The 16,463-nt window shown below is 36.9% G+C and overlaps 1 protein-coding gene across 1 annotated transcript in view; it reads left to right on the top strand.

Annotated features, from left to right (window-relative positions):
- The window catches only part of ARID2 (AT-rich interaction domain 2), a 202,198-nt gene that overhangs the window by 132,336 nt on the left and 53,399 nt on the right, over positions 1-16,463 (top strand). Inside the window, exons 11-15 of the mRNA XM_018047898.1 lie at positions 17-184; positions 6,309-6,390; positions 8,261-8,395; positions 9,367-9,563; positions 9,820-12,680. Of these exons, the coding sequence (XP_017903387.1) occupies positions 17-184; positions 6,309-6,390; positions 8,261-8,395; positions 9,367-9,563; positions 9,820-12,680 (3,443 nt within the window). The remainder of the gene's footprint in view (positions 1-16; positions 185-6,308; positions 6,391-8,260; positions 8,396-9,366; positions 9,564-9,819; positions 12,681-16,463) is intronic.

Raw genomic sequence — 16,463 nt, 5'->3', positions numbered from 1 at the left:
TTTTAATTTGTTTTAGACATGTTAGTGTGTCTGGTTTCTATGGATATTCAGATGTTTGGCCCAGATGCACTGGCTGCAGTAAAACTTGTCGAACATCCAAGTTCCAGTCATCAAGTTTTATCTGAAATTAGACCACAAGCTATAGAGCAAGTCCAAACGCAGACCCATGTAGCATCTGCCCCAGGTTGGTGTCTTTGTATAATCTTTTTCAGTGTGATTATTGGTATGTAAGATTTAATACTAAGGATAAATTTAAATTGGCTTCCTATGTGGCACTAGTAGTAAAGAAGCTGCCTGCCAATGCAGGAGATGAAAGAGATGCGGGTTTGATCCCTGGGTTGGGAAGATCCCTTGGAGGAGGGCATGGCAACCTACTCTAGCATTCTTGTCTGGAGAATCCCACGGACAGAGGAACCTGGCAGGCTACGATCCATAGGGTAGCAAAGAGTCAGACACAGCTGAAGTGACTTAGCACACAGCACATAAATCTAATATGAAGTACAGGGAACTGATGTTTGACGATAGAGTTGGCCAAATGAGAATTGAGTATGTACATTAATTTCTTACATATTATACATTCCAGGAGCAGCAGGATCAAGGTGAGCACAGAAGAGGTATAGTATAATAAATAAATGAAGTTGAAAAGGATTTAGAGTAGTGTGCGGGATTAAATATTATTCACAGCTGTGAGAGCATTAAGTGCCTTAATGGGTTTGTGATTTTTGTCATTAGAAATTGATAGACCAGGAATAAGTTAATCATATATTACCTTATAGTTCTCTCAGGTGGTTATCAGAATACAAAACCATAATGCTTTTATTATTTTTAAATCTTACAACAAATCCTTCAGAATCAGAGGTTATGATCAGACATGTGTGTGTCTTGTTCAGTTGCTAAGTTGTGTCCAACTCTTTGCAACCCCATGGACTATAGCCCGCTAGGCTTCTCCGTCCATGGGATTTCACAGGCAAGAATACTAGAGTGGGTTGCCATTTTCTTCTCCAGAGGATCTTCCTGAGCCAGGTCAAGCCCCTGTCTTCTAAATTGGCAGGCAAGTTCTTTGCCACTGAGCCACCTGGGAAGCCTGTGTGCATGTACGCAAATGCTAATGCATGCACCCTTCCTAGCATTCCCTTGAGTCAATCGTATTTAATTCAAATATTTTTAACTAGAATTCAGACCTGTCCTTCAGTTCTTAGACTGCTTTCTCCTGGCTCATTATGAGTTATTATTTTATATTTTAGCACTCAGCCTTTTTGCGCTCCTCTTTAATTTGTCCTAACAAAAACCATCTTTCACCTCATCTTCTTTCTCACCATGGCAACCCACTCTGGTACTCTTGCCTGGAAAATCCCATGGACAGAGAAGCCTGGTTGGCTACAGTCCATGGGGTCGCAAAGAGTCGGGTGGGACTGAGCAACTTCACTTTCACTTTTTTCACTTTCTCTCACCATTCCCAAGATAATTCTCTTTCCCTTTTTTTTTTTTAATGGACAATGCTCATTTTCTCAGTTGATCTTAACACTTTATAGTTATTCTGGGAGCTCGTGTGACATGAATGTCTACTTCTTACCCCTTCCCTTATAAACTTACTATCATTTAAATTCATTCTCCTTCTTTCCTTTGTCTCAGGAAGAGATGTTAACTATTTGTACTCTGAATACCAGTCTTTGCCAACTCTTCTTTTCTGTATCTTAAACTTTTTTTTAATTGCTTCTTCAGCCTAGAAATACATTCAGATCATTCTCAACCTTTCCCACTATCAAAACAAGAACCTCATTATCCTTAATCTTTAACTACTACATTCATTTAATCACCAAATTCTGTTGAGTCGTCCTAAATAATTTTTTGATTGCCCATACTGATAACTCAGTTTGGACCCTCCTCATCTCTCTGCAGCTATCTTGTTCTTCTCATCTCTCATTTAATCATGGTCCCTGTCTCTCTTCCTCTCTTCTACTGTAACCCATATTATCAAAATTATATACTCTATGCAAAGTATGTAATATGTATCACCTATTTCCATTATGCCCCTCTGCCATATAATGGAGTTATATCATATGTCCATTTAACTTAATAGAAGGCATGAAATAAATAGGTAATTCTGACTGCTTATTTTAGTGAGCTTTCACCCATAGGCAATAGATGTTAAAGTGCCCATATGTATTGGAGAATCGATGATAAGAATGTTAATAGTTTCTCAACCTTGAAAAGGAAATGAAACCGTTCATATGCTAGTTAAGTGGGTAGTGGGCATATATTTTTTATCCTCAAAGGAGAAACTTTTAAATTAATTTAAAATATTAAGTTAATGAGGGCCATTGGGAAACTGTTCAACAGAGTGAAACCAATAAATTATCAGTGATATGCTGATAATAATAGGTCATTTGAAGAATATTCAGAGGTAATTTTCATGAAAACTCCTTTTGCCTTATTGCTGACCTGTGACCTTAACAAGTGAACCCACCCCCCAGCCTAAGAGTTGATCCTCATTGGCAAATGGAATAAAATTAAATATTGAGAGTTTCTTGTGTATGTAGTGCCATTTGATATAAGTTTGAATAGGCCTCTAGGAACCTAAAAGAGTTCATTTTTATGCTGGTGAGTGCTTTTTTACTTGCTCATCATGAATGACAACTCTGAATTGTTTGATTAGTTACCACTTATAGTTTGGCTTTCCTCTCCATCATTTGTTTAATACGGTTTTCTAGTGGAATGGTTGTCTTTAAACTTTTAGCTCCCTTCCTCTCATCTATCTGCAAATACTATGTTTTTGTGATGTATTAAACTGATACTTACTTTTTATATCCTGTGGAATCTTGATACATAACATTATCCATTTAAAAAATAACATGTATTCTTAATATTAGAAATTTTATACTATCCGTCTTTCTTTGAACTCAGATCCATCAATACCTATATAGACATTTTAATTTTAAGGTTTTTTAATTTTGTTACATTATAAATCTCTGTGTTAAAAATTTATTTTATTGTTACAAGGTTTAATAATAAACAGTCTGTAAAACAATAGTAAATATATTACAAACTTTTATAAATAATTAAATAAAAGAAGCAGTTATTGGAAGTGCATCTTGTAATGAGATGGACAAGACTTTTTCTGCTAGTTTTCTGGAAAGTATTACTCTAGTGTGTTTCAGAGTATTTTTTTTCTTGCTAGAATTGCAATTAGTTTCAGCATTAATTTTATGTTTTTCCTTTTTATATATTTAAGTTCACATCATTGAATAGTTTATATCAATAAATAGTTGAGAGTAGAACTTAAAATTATTATTTTTCAGAATTATTAAAATTATATTTAATGATCTTCTGAAAAGTTGAGTTCTGCTTTGTTTTGTTGAAATCAAAGAATTAGTAATACTTGATTTATAAAATTATTTATTGCCTGGTTAGTGTAGATATTTATTTTTAAGTTTATTGAAAACATATCAAAAAATATTAATAAGATATGAGTGTAAATTAAAGTTGCTACTCTTTCAGTTAGCTGCACCTTGTTTAACCTAATATATTCAGGTAGTGTTAGCATAGTGGTTCTGCAACTTGAGGGTGCATCAGGGTCACCCAGTGGGCTTTCATGCTGATTTCTTGGCTCCATACCCTGAGTTTCTGATTCAGGGGAATTGGAGAATTTTCATATCTAACAAGTTCCCATGCGATACTGATGCTACAGGTCAGGGCATGATTACTTTGAGAACCATTGGGTTAGGAAAATTTTAGTAGTCTTCATTTCATGACCACAGTGTTTTTTGATAAAATGCTTTTTGTCATGTGCTCGAATACATTGTTGTCAGTCTTGGCACTGGAGATTTACCTCATTCAATTATGGAAAATGTCTGCCACATAACCTAACTGATAAAGTTAGTCTTTATTAATCAAGGGTATCTTGTCTCAATTTCTGTTATTTAGAAAAAAATCCAACTTTATTTTTCCAAGAAAATATGTTGATTTATGTTCCCATGAAATCTTCCTTATTTCAGAATTCTAAGATAGTTAAACTTGCCATGAATTTGTCATGTGAATGAAATAAGATGCCACTACCTTCAGTATTTCTTTAAAATATTCTGTGTGCTTTACTTACTCAAGATTCTAACTTAAAAAGTAATACACTCTTTGGTAGTAGTTGAGAGATGGAGGTGGAAAGGACATTAAGCAGAAATTGTCATCACTTTATATTAATAATATATCCAAATTTAGAACATGCCAAAGGACCAGAATACCCAATATTTAAGGCTGTACATTGCTCTCAACTAGAACATGTGAAACACTGGAATAGACCTGAATCCTTACCCTAATACCTTGGTTTAAACACGTTTTGTGGATACTAATGTTTCTACTCCTCCTGTTGGTATTCCAGAGGTATTTATACAATCATCATCATAACATTTATGTAGCGCTCTTTATGTGCCAGGCATTGTTTTAAGTGACTTACATATTAACTTCTGTAATCCTCATAACCATCAATGAGGTCAGTGTGCTGTTACTTTGCCCCATTTTATAGCCAGAGGGGTTAAGTAGCTTGCCCATGGTTACACAGCTGATGAGTGATGGAACTCTAGAGCCAGCCTATCTGGCTCCAGAGTCTTGCATTTAACCATATCTTAAAATGTTTAATAGAGTAAAGACTTTGTTCCAAAATGGTTAAAGAGCAGTCATCAAAGAGGAGGTCTTGCTTTTCATGCACAGCAGTTTTAGGAGGGAATATATACAAAACTTTGAAAATCTGGAAATTGATTCCATCTAAAGTATAAGTGCCCTTTGTATTCTTTGGAATGTCTTCAGGTATCCTGAAGACAAGGATTCTCAGTTTGTAGCCACTTTCATACTAATTATATATTTCTAGTTTATAGTTTTAATTTAATTGTGGCTATATTATTTTTCCTTATGCATTGTTTATAAAGTTTCTCATAATTTCAACATAGTTTGTAATGTTTCCTGCAATTGTTTATTAGTTGATTCAGATTTCAGTCAGAGCAGGGTATATTCTTACAGTATAATTGATCAAGAAAAGGGAAGTTTCTACATGTACTTAGGCCTTAGAAAGGTATTTTCTGTAACTGTCATCAAGTTAGGAGAAGAAAAAAGATAGGCTGAGGTTGCACAAGAAAAATGCCTTTGACTCTAATTATGATGTTCTGTTAAGAAGCAGAATATCACAGTATGTCCTCTGAAATGTGACAGACCTGAATTCAAAGTCAGCACTCCTAAAAGAAGGCTTTCCAGCTATACTCAGCTCTGCTGTCTCCATCATGTGTTCTTTGTTAATCTCTGAGCTTTCATTTTTTCATTTGCAAAATGGGGACAATGAAATTTAGAACTATATATGAGATTAAAACAAATCATGTAAATGTAAATGGTTTAATAGAGAGTAAGTATTTAAACGTGGCTGGCTGCTGTTAGCTGTATCCCAGTGTATCCCAGTCTGGGGTCTCACCAGACAAAGGTCAGGATTGCTTCAGATCATTCACAGATTGGATTGACTGTGGGACTCTTCTAGTTCCAGTAATTTAGAAATTTATGTTTTGTTTGAGGGTTCTGAGAAGTTTTGCCAACATGTCACCTGAAAAAAAGAGAAGATACATTTTGTAGGTTTAAAAAGCATATATTATTAATAATGCTGATTCAATGGTAAAACAATATAATTTTTAATCTATAAATATGTAAGATTCATATTTCATTATAAACTTACTGTAATATGATCACATTTCTATTATCCCGTGTTTTTCTTATTTTTATTAGTTCCAACATAGAAGTTGGCTATTTGTTCATTATATCTGGAAATTTTATATATGCCACTTACAGAGTTAATATTTTAAATTCAAAAGTGAAATTATTTTTGATGCAATCTGCTTCTGTAACTAATCTGAGAAAGATGCTTGTTTACTGATACATTGTGATGTGTGTCCTCGGGCTAATTATTTTAATCAAGTTGAGTGTTAGTTTCTTTATGTATACCCACCTCACAGAAGAATTAAAAAGATATTAATAGTATCAAGTTAAAACTCAGTGACTGAAAATGGGAAAAACAGAGTTTATATTAGTGAAATAATCCATATTATTTGAATGATTGTGCGATTAACAAAAAATAGTTCATATGAAGGATCTAAGACAGTGCCTGGTATAATCAATATGTGTTCCATTATAAGTTTCTTTCTCAAATTTCTATATTTTCAATATGTTTATAGACCTTTTTAAAAGGTATTCATTGTGAATATTAATTGGTTCCATAATCATGAACTAAATATGGCCTGTAGTTTTAAAAAATGATGTAGCTAATGTATTTTTTTCTTTAGCTTCCAGAGCAGTTGTAGCACAGCATGTTGCTCCACCTCCAGGAATAGTGGAAATAGATAGTGAGAAGTTTGCTTGTCAGTGGTAAGTGGTTTATTTCTATTAAGGCTTTATCCTTGGGAAGAATAAAGCAAATGAGAAAAGGAAATTATTTCAGCAGTCATCCAGAATGTTTTACTCTGTATTTCTTTCTAGTTAGAGTAGGATATCATTTATATAAGAAAGAACAGTATAAAATTGCTTCACCTGTATTTTGGAGTAGTTTGAAAGTAAAGTATCAGAATCTTCAGAATTAAAATAGTCTTTGATTAAAATTTCATTAAATTACACCATTTCTTTTCAAGTAAAATTTGTGTTAAAAAATTGTCATTGATTTTGTAGAAAATAAGATTTGTCGTAGAATTTGTTTTTCTTAATATTTTATTAAAACAATTGGACTGACTTCTTAGAACCAGATTTTGCTATTAAATGTCCCTTCTTTATGACCAAAAGCAAAATTTCTTGTTCATTGCTAGTTAATTTTTTCTTTTTGTGAGTAGTAAGAGGTAACTAATCAAATGATAGAATAACCAGTATGTCTACATTGAAATATCAATTTTAAAATAATATTTTCTTGAGAAGACTGACTGGTCACATCTCAGCCACTTCCTGAAAAAAATAAATGTAGAATTGGTTAGATTTCATTTTTTTTTCATGGCTAATTGCCTCTACATTGCTTTTGAATTTCAACTTAAATTCTTTAGAAGATTAACAGATTGAAATATAAGATCACTTTTTGGTGATGTATTATTTTAAAAAATTTCTTTCCCCTTTCTCCCATTCTCTAACATTTTTCTCCCATTCCATGTTCCTGTCACTTTATGTTCCATATTTTTGGTGCTTTCATATCTGTGTTCCTATGACACTTTTCTCTACTTTTCTTAAATCAGGTTTATGGTAACATCTCTAATTTTTTGCTATTTCTTCATATTCTGTATAGTTAAACCTGATGCTTTATACTTGATAGATCTTCCAATGATATTTGAAAATATTTGCCTTCTATATTGAAACCAAACAGGTTTTTGTTTCTGGTCAATTTGAAAACTCGATACTCAAAGTTTTGAAAGTTGGAAAAAATAAGTACTGCATCCACTGTAAAATGTGTGTGTGTTAGTTATAGACTTGGTCTTATAAATTCTTATTTCTGCCATTTCTAGGGAGGAGGAGAAGAGAAGCATTTTAAATTATTTTATCATAATTATCATTTGATTCAGTTAATAGGAAACAGCTGTAGGTTGGCCTGTCTTGTGTATATATATATAGTGAGTTCTAGAAAGAGTCCTTTATGGTTAACTAGGCCTCCAATCCTAACTTATAGCTGAAGTCACTTTATGACAAAGACAAACTGAAGTTTGAATTACCTTGTAATTAATTAGGAATAGAGTCTCTGAGGTGGGGAAGGGGAGTGTGCAGCATGAGAAGTATCATTGTTTTAAGAAGTAGTTAAATGTTTTAGGAGAATATTTTTCTGAAGAAATTTGATCCAAGAGCAACAAAAGTTTAGTTGTTTTTCCTTCATTTTTCACATCACCAATAACTCATAATTGGGAGCTTCTGTTATATTTTGATTATTACAAGACAGGAACCTGAGTATTCACTGAATAAAATTAATGTGTTGTAGAATATTTATTGCCAGCATACCATCTCTGCTGATGTATTCACATATATTTGTGAATATTGGTTTTTATATTTGTGGATAATGATTTTTATACTAAAATAAGAATGATTAAGTAATCTCTTTTTATTTGATTTAGTCTGCCTAAAAACTAGCATATATTTTTGCAAATAGCATAAGATAGTAAAATTTGATCAATAAGGTATGATTATTAATTTATAACACATTGCCTTCAAATGGTTAAGTATAGACTCTATAGTACATTGCATAATGCCATGTATTTTTTTTTTCCTCTTTTAGGCTCAATGCTCATTTTGAAGTAAATCCAGATTGTTCTGTCTCTCGAGCAGAAATGTATTCTGAGTACCTATCAACTTGCAGTAAATTGGCTCGTGGTGGAATCCTAACATCAACTGGATTTTATAAATGTCTTAGGTAGGATTTATATTTCTTTACAGTTAATTTACATACCCCTTGCTCTGTAGAGAACATAACAACTATCTGTGCTGTGTTTAGTTACTCAGTCATGTCCAACTCTTTGGGACCCTATGGACTGTAAGCCTGCCAGGCTCCTCTGTCCATGGGGATTCTCCAGGCAGGAATACTGGAGTGGGTTGCCATGCCCTCCTGCAGGGAATCTTCCCAACCCAGGGATTGAATCTAAGTCTTCTGCATTGCAGGTAGATTCTCTACTGTCTGAGCCACCAGGGAAGCCCAAGAATACTGGAGTGGGTAGACTATCCCTTCTCAAGGGGGACTTTTGACCCAGGTTTTGAACTGGGGTCTCTGGCATTGCAGGTGGATTCTTTACCAGCTGAGCTACCCGGGAAGACATACCAACTATCTACCTAGTCTTGAATGTCTCCACTGCTTAAAGTTTTGTATGGTTAGATTGTAGTGTGGTAGAAGTTTAAATTCAAGGGAATTTTGATATCAAACATGGTGTTTCTGTTTAAACATTCTGAGGTTTATCAAAGAAAGAAAAGGAAGAAATTAAGTTTACGTTTTTCCTGCTATTTATATGTGTTAAAGACATAGTGTTTGCCCTTTTAAATCTTGAATAATAGTCTGTGACTGAGCTCTATCTTCAAACATCGTGACTTTTTGTTATTTTGCAAAGTTCATAAAATAGGCATTGACTCGATGCAGCTTTTTTATTAATTACATATATAGTAGAATTGTTTTAACCCTACAATGTTAATAATAATGATTTTTGAAATTGGAGAATTGATCTTTTAATTAATATTTAATTCCTTGTTTCCCCTCCTTGTAGAATATATGATTCATACTGGTTCATATATTAGTAGCAGTGAATATACTGTTGCTGTTTGTGTAAACATTGTTAGAATTTAGTGGTTTTTGTTAATGTGCTAGTTATTAAAATTGAATGTGTGTGTACTTTACAGAACAGTCTTTCCAAATCATACAGTGAAGAGAGTGGAGGATTCCAGTAACAATGGGCAGGCGCATATTCATGTAGTAGGAGTAAAACGTAGGGCTATCCCACTTCCCATTCAGATGTACTATCAGCAGCAACCTGTTTCTACTCCCGTTGTTCGTGTTGATTCTGTACCTGATGTATCTCCAAGTCCTTCACCCGCAGGTATTAATTTTTATTGTGATTAAATATTGTCAATTTAATAAAGCTAAATGAAAACATGTATTATATACATTTAAGATGTATGACTTGTCCTTGTTTTTCAGTAACATTTTATTTCTTATTCTATTTTATCATATTCATAAAATGCAGAGTTGTTAATTTCGTAAAACTGTTTTCTCTTAAAATTAAGTAAAATAATTTCTACATGCTGCTTTTCAGTCATTTCACTGTGAATTTTAACTTTTCCTTATATTTTCAGGAATCCCTCATGGACCACAAACTGTAGGAAACCATTTTCAGAGGACTCCTGTTACCAACCAATCTTCAAGTTTGACTGCAACACAAATGTCTTTTCCAGTACAAGGTGTTCATACTGTGGCGCAGACTGTTTCAAGAATTCCACCAAATCCTTCAGTTCATACCCACCAGCAGCAAAATGCTCCGGTGACCGTCATTCAAAATAAAGCTCCAATTCCTTGTGAAGTCGTCAAGGCTACAGTAATCCAGAACTCTATACCCCAGACAGCAGTTCCTGTTAGTATTGCTGTGGGAGGAGGAGCTGCACAGAGTTCTGTGGTTCAGAATCATAGTACAGGGCCACAGCCTGTTACAGTTGTAAATTCCCAGACACTGCTTCACCATCCATCAGTAATTCCACAGCAGTCTCCATTACACACGGTGGTACCGGGGCAGATACCTTCTGGCACTCCTGTTACAGTGATTCAGCAAGCTGTCCCACAGAGTCATATATTTGGCAGAGTTCAGAACATACCAGCATGTACTTCTACAGTTTCACAGGGTCAACAGTTAATCACCACATCACCCCAACCTGTACAAACTTCATCTCAGCAGACATCAGCTGGTAGCCAGCCACAGGACACTGTTATCATAGCACCCCCACAGTATGTAACGACTTCTACATCCAATATTGTCTCAGCAACTTCAGTACAGAATTTTCAGGTAGCTACAGGACAAATGGTTACCATTGCTGGTGTCCCAAGTCCACAACCCTCAAGGGTAGGGTTTCAAAACATTGCACCAAAACCTCTCCCTTCTCAGCAAGTTTCATCAACAGTGGTACAACAGCCTATTCAACAGCCACAGCAGCCACCCCAACAAAGTGTAGTGATTGTAAGCCAGCCAGCTCAACAAGGTCAAACTTATGCACCAGCCATTCACCAAATTGTTCTTGCTAATCCAGCAGCTCTTCCAGCTGGCCAGGCAGTTCAGCTAACTGGACAACCAAGCATTACTCCATCTTCCTCACCATCACCTGTCCCAGCTACTACTAACCAGGTCCCTACTGCCATGTCATCTTCTTCCACCCCTCAACCACAGGGACCACCTCCTACTGTCAGTCAAATGCTGTCTGTGAAAAGGCAGCAACAGCAGCAGCATTCACCAGCACCTCCACAACAGGTACAAGTACAAGTTCAGCAGCCACAACAAGTACAGATGCAAGTTCAACCACAGCAAACGAATGCAGGAGTTGGTCAGCCTGCTTCTGGTGAGTCGAGTCTGATAAAACAGTTGCTGCTTCCAAAGCGTGGTCCTTCAACTCCCGGTGGTAAGCTTATTCTCCCAGCTCCACAGATTCCTCCCCCAAATAATGCAAGAGCTCCTAGTCCTCAGGTGGTGTACCAGGTGGCCAATAACCAAGCAGCAGGTTTTGGAGTGCAAGGGCAAACTCCAGCTCAGCAGCTATTGGTTGGGCAGCAAAATGTTCAGTTGGTCCAAAGTGCAATGCCACCCACTGGGGGAGTGCAAACCGTGCCCATCTCGAACTTACAAATATTGCCAGGCCCGCTGATTTCAAATAGCCCAGCAACCATTTTCCAAGGGACTTCTGGCAACCAGGTAACCATAACAGTTGTGCCAAATACAAGTTTTGCAACTGCAACTGTGAGTCAGGGAAATACAACTCAGCTCATTGCTCCAGCAGGAATTACCATGAGCGGGACCCAGGCAGGAGTTGGACTTCAGGTGCAAACGCTTCCAGCCACTCAAGCATCTCCAGCTGGACAATCATCTTGTACCACTGCTACTCCCCCATTCAAAGGTGATAAAATAATTTGCCAAAAGGAGGAGGAAGCAAAAGAAGCAACAGGTTTACATGTTCATGAACGTAAAATTGAAGTCATGGAGAACCCGTCCTGCAGACGAGGAACCACAAACACCAGCAATGGGGATACAAAGGAAAATGAAATGCAGGTGGGAAGTCTTTTAAATGGGAGAAAATACAGTGACTCAAGTCTACCTCCTTCAAACTCAGGGAAAATTCAAAGTGAGGCTAATCAGTGCTCACTAATCAGTAATGGGCCATCGTTAGAGTTAGGTGAGAATGGAGCATCTGGAAAACAGAACTCAGAACAAATGGACATGCAGGATATTAAAAGTGATTTGAAAAAACCTCTAGTTAATGGAATCTGTGATTTTGATAAAGGAGATGGTTCTCATTTAAGCAAAAACATTCCAAATCACAAAACTTCCAATCATGTAGGAAATGGTGAGATATCTCCAATGGAACCACAAGGGACTTTAGATGCCACTCAGCAAGATACTGCCAAAGGTGATCAACTAGAAAGAACTTCTAATGGACCTATATTAACTTTGGGTGTTTCACCATCTGTGAGCAGTATACAGGAGGCCTCAAATGTGGCAACACAGCAGTTTAGTGGTACTGATTTGCCTAATGGACCTCTAGCTTCAAGTTTGAATTCAGATGTGCCTCAGCAACGCCCAAGTGTAGTTGTCTCACCACATTCTGCAACCTCTGTTATACAGGGGCATCAAATCATAGCCGTTCCCCACTCAGGATCAAGAGTGTCCCATTCTCCTGCCCTGTTGTCTGACGTTCGGTCTACAAATGGCACAGCAGAATGCAAAACTGTAAAGAGGCCAGCAGAGGATAATGATAGGGAAACAGTCACAGGAATTCCAAATAAAGTGGGAGTTAGAATTGTTACAATCAGTGACCCCAACAATGCTGGCTGCAGTGCAACGATGGTTGCGGTGCCAGCAGGAGCAGATCCAAGCACTGTAGCTAAAGTAGCAATAGAAAGTGCTGTTCAGCAGAAGCAGCAGCATCCACCAACATACGTACAGAATGTGGTCCCACAGGTGAGTCATTCTCCTGTCACATTTCTCTTAAAAAAATCCTGATGCGTAATTATGATTTTAGGGGGAAATGCACTGTTCTTCCATGTTTTACCTTGAAAAGGTAATTGGGAGGACCTTTTCCAGGGATGAGGGAGCCCGGTGGGCTGCCGTCTATGGGGTCTCACAGAGTCAGACACGACTGAAGCGACTTAGCAGCAGCAGCAGCAGCAGCAGCAATGTACTCAGGAGAAGGCAAATGCACCCCACTCCAGTACTCTTGCCTGGAAAATCCCATGGATGGAGGAGCCTGAAAGGCTGCAGTCCATGGGGTCGCTGAGAGTCGGACATGACTAAGCAACTTCACTTTCCTGCATTGGAGAAGGAAATGGCAACCCACTCCAGTGTTCTTGCCTGGAGAATCCCAGGGACGAGGGAGCCTGGTAGGCTCTCATCTATGGGGTTGCACAGAGTCGGACACAACTGAAGCAACTTAGCAGCAGCAGCAATGTACTCAAGCTGTCATGCTCTTTTATTTTTCTCTGTTCTTTGTTGAACAATTTTCAGTTGTTAACTTAAACACATGATTTAAAGCAGTGGTCCCCAACCTTTTGGGCACCAGGGACCTGTTTCATGGAAGACAATTTTTTTTCCTATCCCTGAGGTGGGGTGGGGGAAATGCGAAGGTTCTGGAGGTAATAAAAATAATGGGAGCAGCAGGTGACTCTTCCCTTGCTAGCCCACGGCTCACCTCCTGCTGTGCCACCTGATTCCTAACAGGCCACTGACAAGGGGTTGAGGACCCCTGGTTTAAAGCATTTTTCTATTTTGTTGTACATGCCAATTAGTAATTTTGTAGAGCCAAGATAGAGAAGTACTTGTCATCTAACATTTTAGGGAGTATTTTTAAAATGTAACTTGGTTTTGTTTGGGAGAGGTTTGCTAAGAGTACACCAGAAGGGAATTTCTGTGTTTGATTTTGACATGAGTGTATTTTTGAGGCTTATTTCACAGAACTTTTGTAAAAAAGTTAATTCCATAAGAATTTTATCAAGTGTGTTGTTATTATCTTAGGTATTAGTTGCCTTTATTCTTTAAAAAGGTTTATTTCTTATAATTTCAATTTGTTTCAGCTATTCTGGTATTTAAAATTTTGTGTCTCTTACTCCTTTGCTCTATTTATCCCCTTTTAAATATCTACTATCCCCACTCTGCATGCCTCAATAAATAAAAGTCTTTCTAAAATCAGTGCTAATGAATTGAGGATCCAATCAGCCTATAAAGATTTTAAGGACGGTCTTCTGTACTGTTTCCTGGATTACTACTACTTCATTCTTTGCTTCCTAATTACTACACAGCCAGAGCCTTCTGTGACTGTTGCCAGCTCTGCTCACACTCTTCTGTCTTGGGCTTTTTCTCTGTGCTTCTGATGATGACAGCAGATTGTGTTGGTATTGTTACAATCTAGATGACAAGAGAGGGGTGGGAGTAGGGAAGCAAAATGGAAGAGGAGAAAGCAAAGAATCCCTTGCTTAGAACATCATTCACTAATGTGCGTCTCTCTTCATGTGAATGGATAAAACTGGACAGTACTGCTCTGAGAGCATAATGAGTTTTTTAATTCATATTAGTATTGCTTAGGTCTACTTCAAGGTATCTAAATAGGTTGAGGATTCTTCAGTGTATATTATGTACGTGGCAGTAATTAATGTGGAGTTGTTGTGGAAAATACCAAGTCATTTTTATTCAAGCTTATACAGGTTGAGTTTTTCATTTATTAAAGCACATGAAAAAAATGTTTAATAATGTAATATGTAACATATACTAAGCATTCAGCACATTTTTTTAATATTTAACAATTTCCCTGTTTATCTTATGTGTTCCACTTTTTTTAGATTCCCTTGTAATCCTAAAGAGTTATAGTTGACCAAGCCAGATTAGAGAAAACCTCCCTTACTATGAAATTACTTCATCCACCCTTGTTTATTGTGTCCTTTAACCCTCTAGTGTTATGTTCAATAATGATACCTAAATAACAAAAAACAAGCAATACTAGCTAAGACTAGGACCTGTGTTAGGAATTTTACACTATTTTGTCATTTGATTCATAAAGAAACTCTATTAGGTAAACATTATAATTTCTGTTTTAGAGAAGAGGCCTCACAATGCTAAATAATTCGCCAAGGTTACCAACTAATATGAGGTGGTACAGGACTGAAATCTGGTGGGTCTGAAACCAGAGCTCATGCTCTTAGCCCATTTGCCACTATTCTAAAAGATTTCTTTGTAAAATCCTAGATAATCCTTTTATATGTAACGTTATTTTAATGACTAGGTTATAGGATATAAGTATCACTAAAAGATAATTTCAGGATTACAATGCTAGAATTTAACATACTGGACATACACACATCTAATTCAAACCATAAAATTAATACATTTTCAGTTCAGTCACTCAGACGTGTCCAACTCTTTGCGACCCCATGAACCGCAATATGCCAGGCCTCCCTGTCCATCACCAACTCCCGGAGTACACTGAAACCCATGTGCATTGAGTCGGTGATGCTTACTCCTAATCTAAAAAATGTGTATAAACTTTTATGTATTCTCCCCCAAGAAGGTAGTTTATTTCAAACAGCTATAGTCTTTATTTTTGAAGTTGGTATTTTGTTGGCACGAAGAAATGTAAAATTTTGCGAGGAAAAAGAGATACAGCATACATACATGTGTATATAAGAATAAGAAACAAACAAACAGGATATCTGTGTATAACTCTTAGCACAATGCCTAATACACAGTCTGGCACTCGGTAACGGTGCAAGTATATTTTCTCTTTGGTGGCTCACACAGTAAAGAATATGCCTACAACACAGGAGACCCAGGTTCAGTCCCTGCGTCAAAAAGATTCCCTGGAGAAGCGAATGGCAACCCACTCTAGTGTTCTTGCCTGGAGAATCCCATGGACAGAGGAGCCTGGTGGGCTATAGTCCATAAAGTCACAAAGAATTGGACATGACTGAGCAACTAACACATAGGTTTCCTTTGAAGGGAGGCTGTTGGACCTTCTTAAGAGCTTGTTTATAAAAACCATTTCCACTGTTGCCAGATTCTTTAAATTTCTTTATATAGTCGTAGAATTGCATTTTAGACCTTGGTTTAATACCATTTTATCCAGTATTTGATTTGGCACTTTAAATGGGTAGACAAAATAGAGGAATTTAAATGTGATTTTTTTTTTTTAAGCTACATTTTGTTATTTTATAGCATTTCAAGGGGTGGGGATGTTAAGGAGGTACCTTTACACCAAGAAGGAACTTCTAGACTTGCAGAATGCTCAGGGCTGGAAAGACTGCAGGGAAATACCCCTGCTGAGAATGGCCAACAGATAATCCTTCCTAATGCTGTTGTTATTTAATATTTCTTTTCTCAGTTTCGTTCCTTCTCACCCCCACTAATTAGCTGTATTAATTTTATTACAGAAAAGATACTAGGAACACATAAAGGGGAAAGAAATATGAAACTAAATGCTATAACCATGTATTTTATATTTAAATGGTATTTAGCTGAGTATGAAATAACTGTACTTAACTTCTCCAGTATTCTTGCCTGGAAAATCCCATGGATGGAGGAGCCTGGAAGGTTGCAGTCCGTGGGGTCGCTGAGGGTCGGGCATGACTGAGTGACTTCACGTTCACTTTTCACTTTCACACATTGGAGAAGGAAATGGCAACCCACTCCAGTGTTCTTGCCTGGAGAATCCCAGGGACGGGGGAGCCTGGTGGGCTGCCGTCTATGGGGTCGCACAGG

This window comes from Capra hircus, chromosome 5, assembly GCF_001704415.2.
Source record: "Capra hircus breed San Clemente chromosome 5, ASM170441v1, whole genome shotgun sequence".
NCBI classification, from domain to species: Eukaryota; Metazoa; Chordata; class Mammalia; order Artiodactyla; family Bovidae; genus Capra; species Capra hircus.
This window is presented reverse-complemented; position numbering and strand designations above follow the sequence as displayed.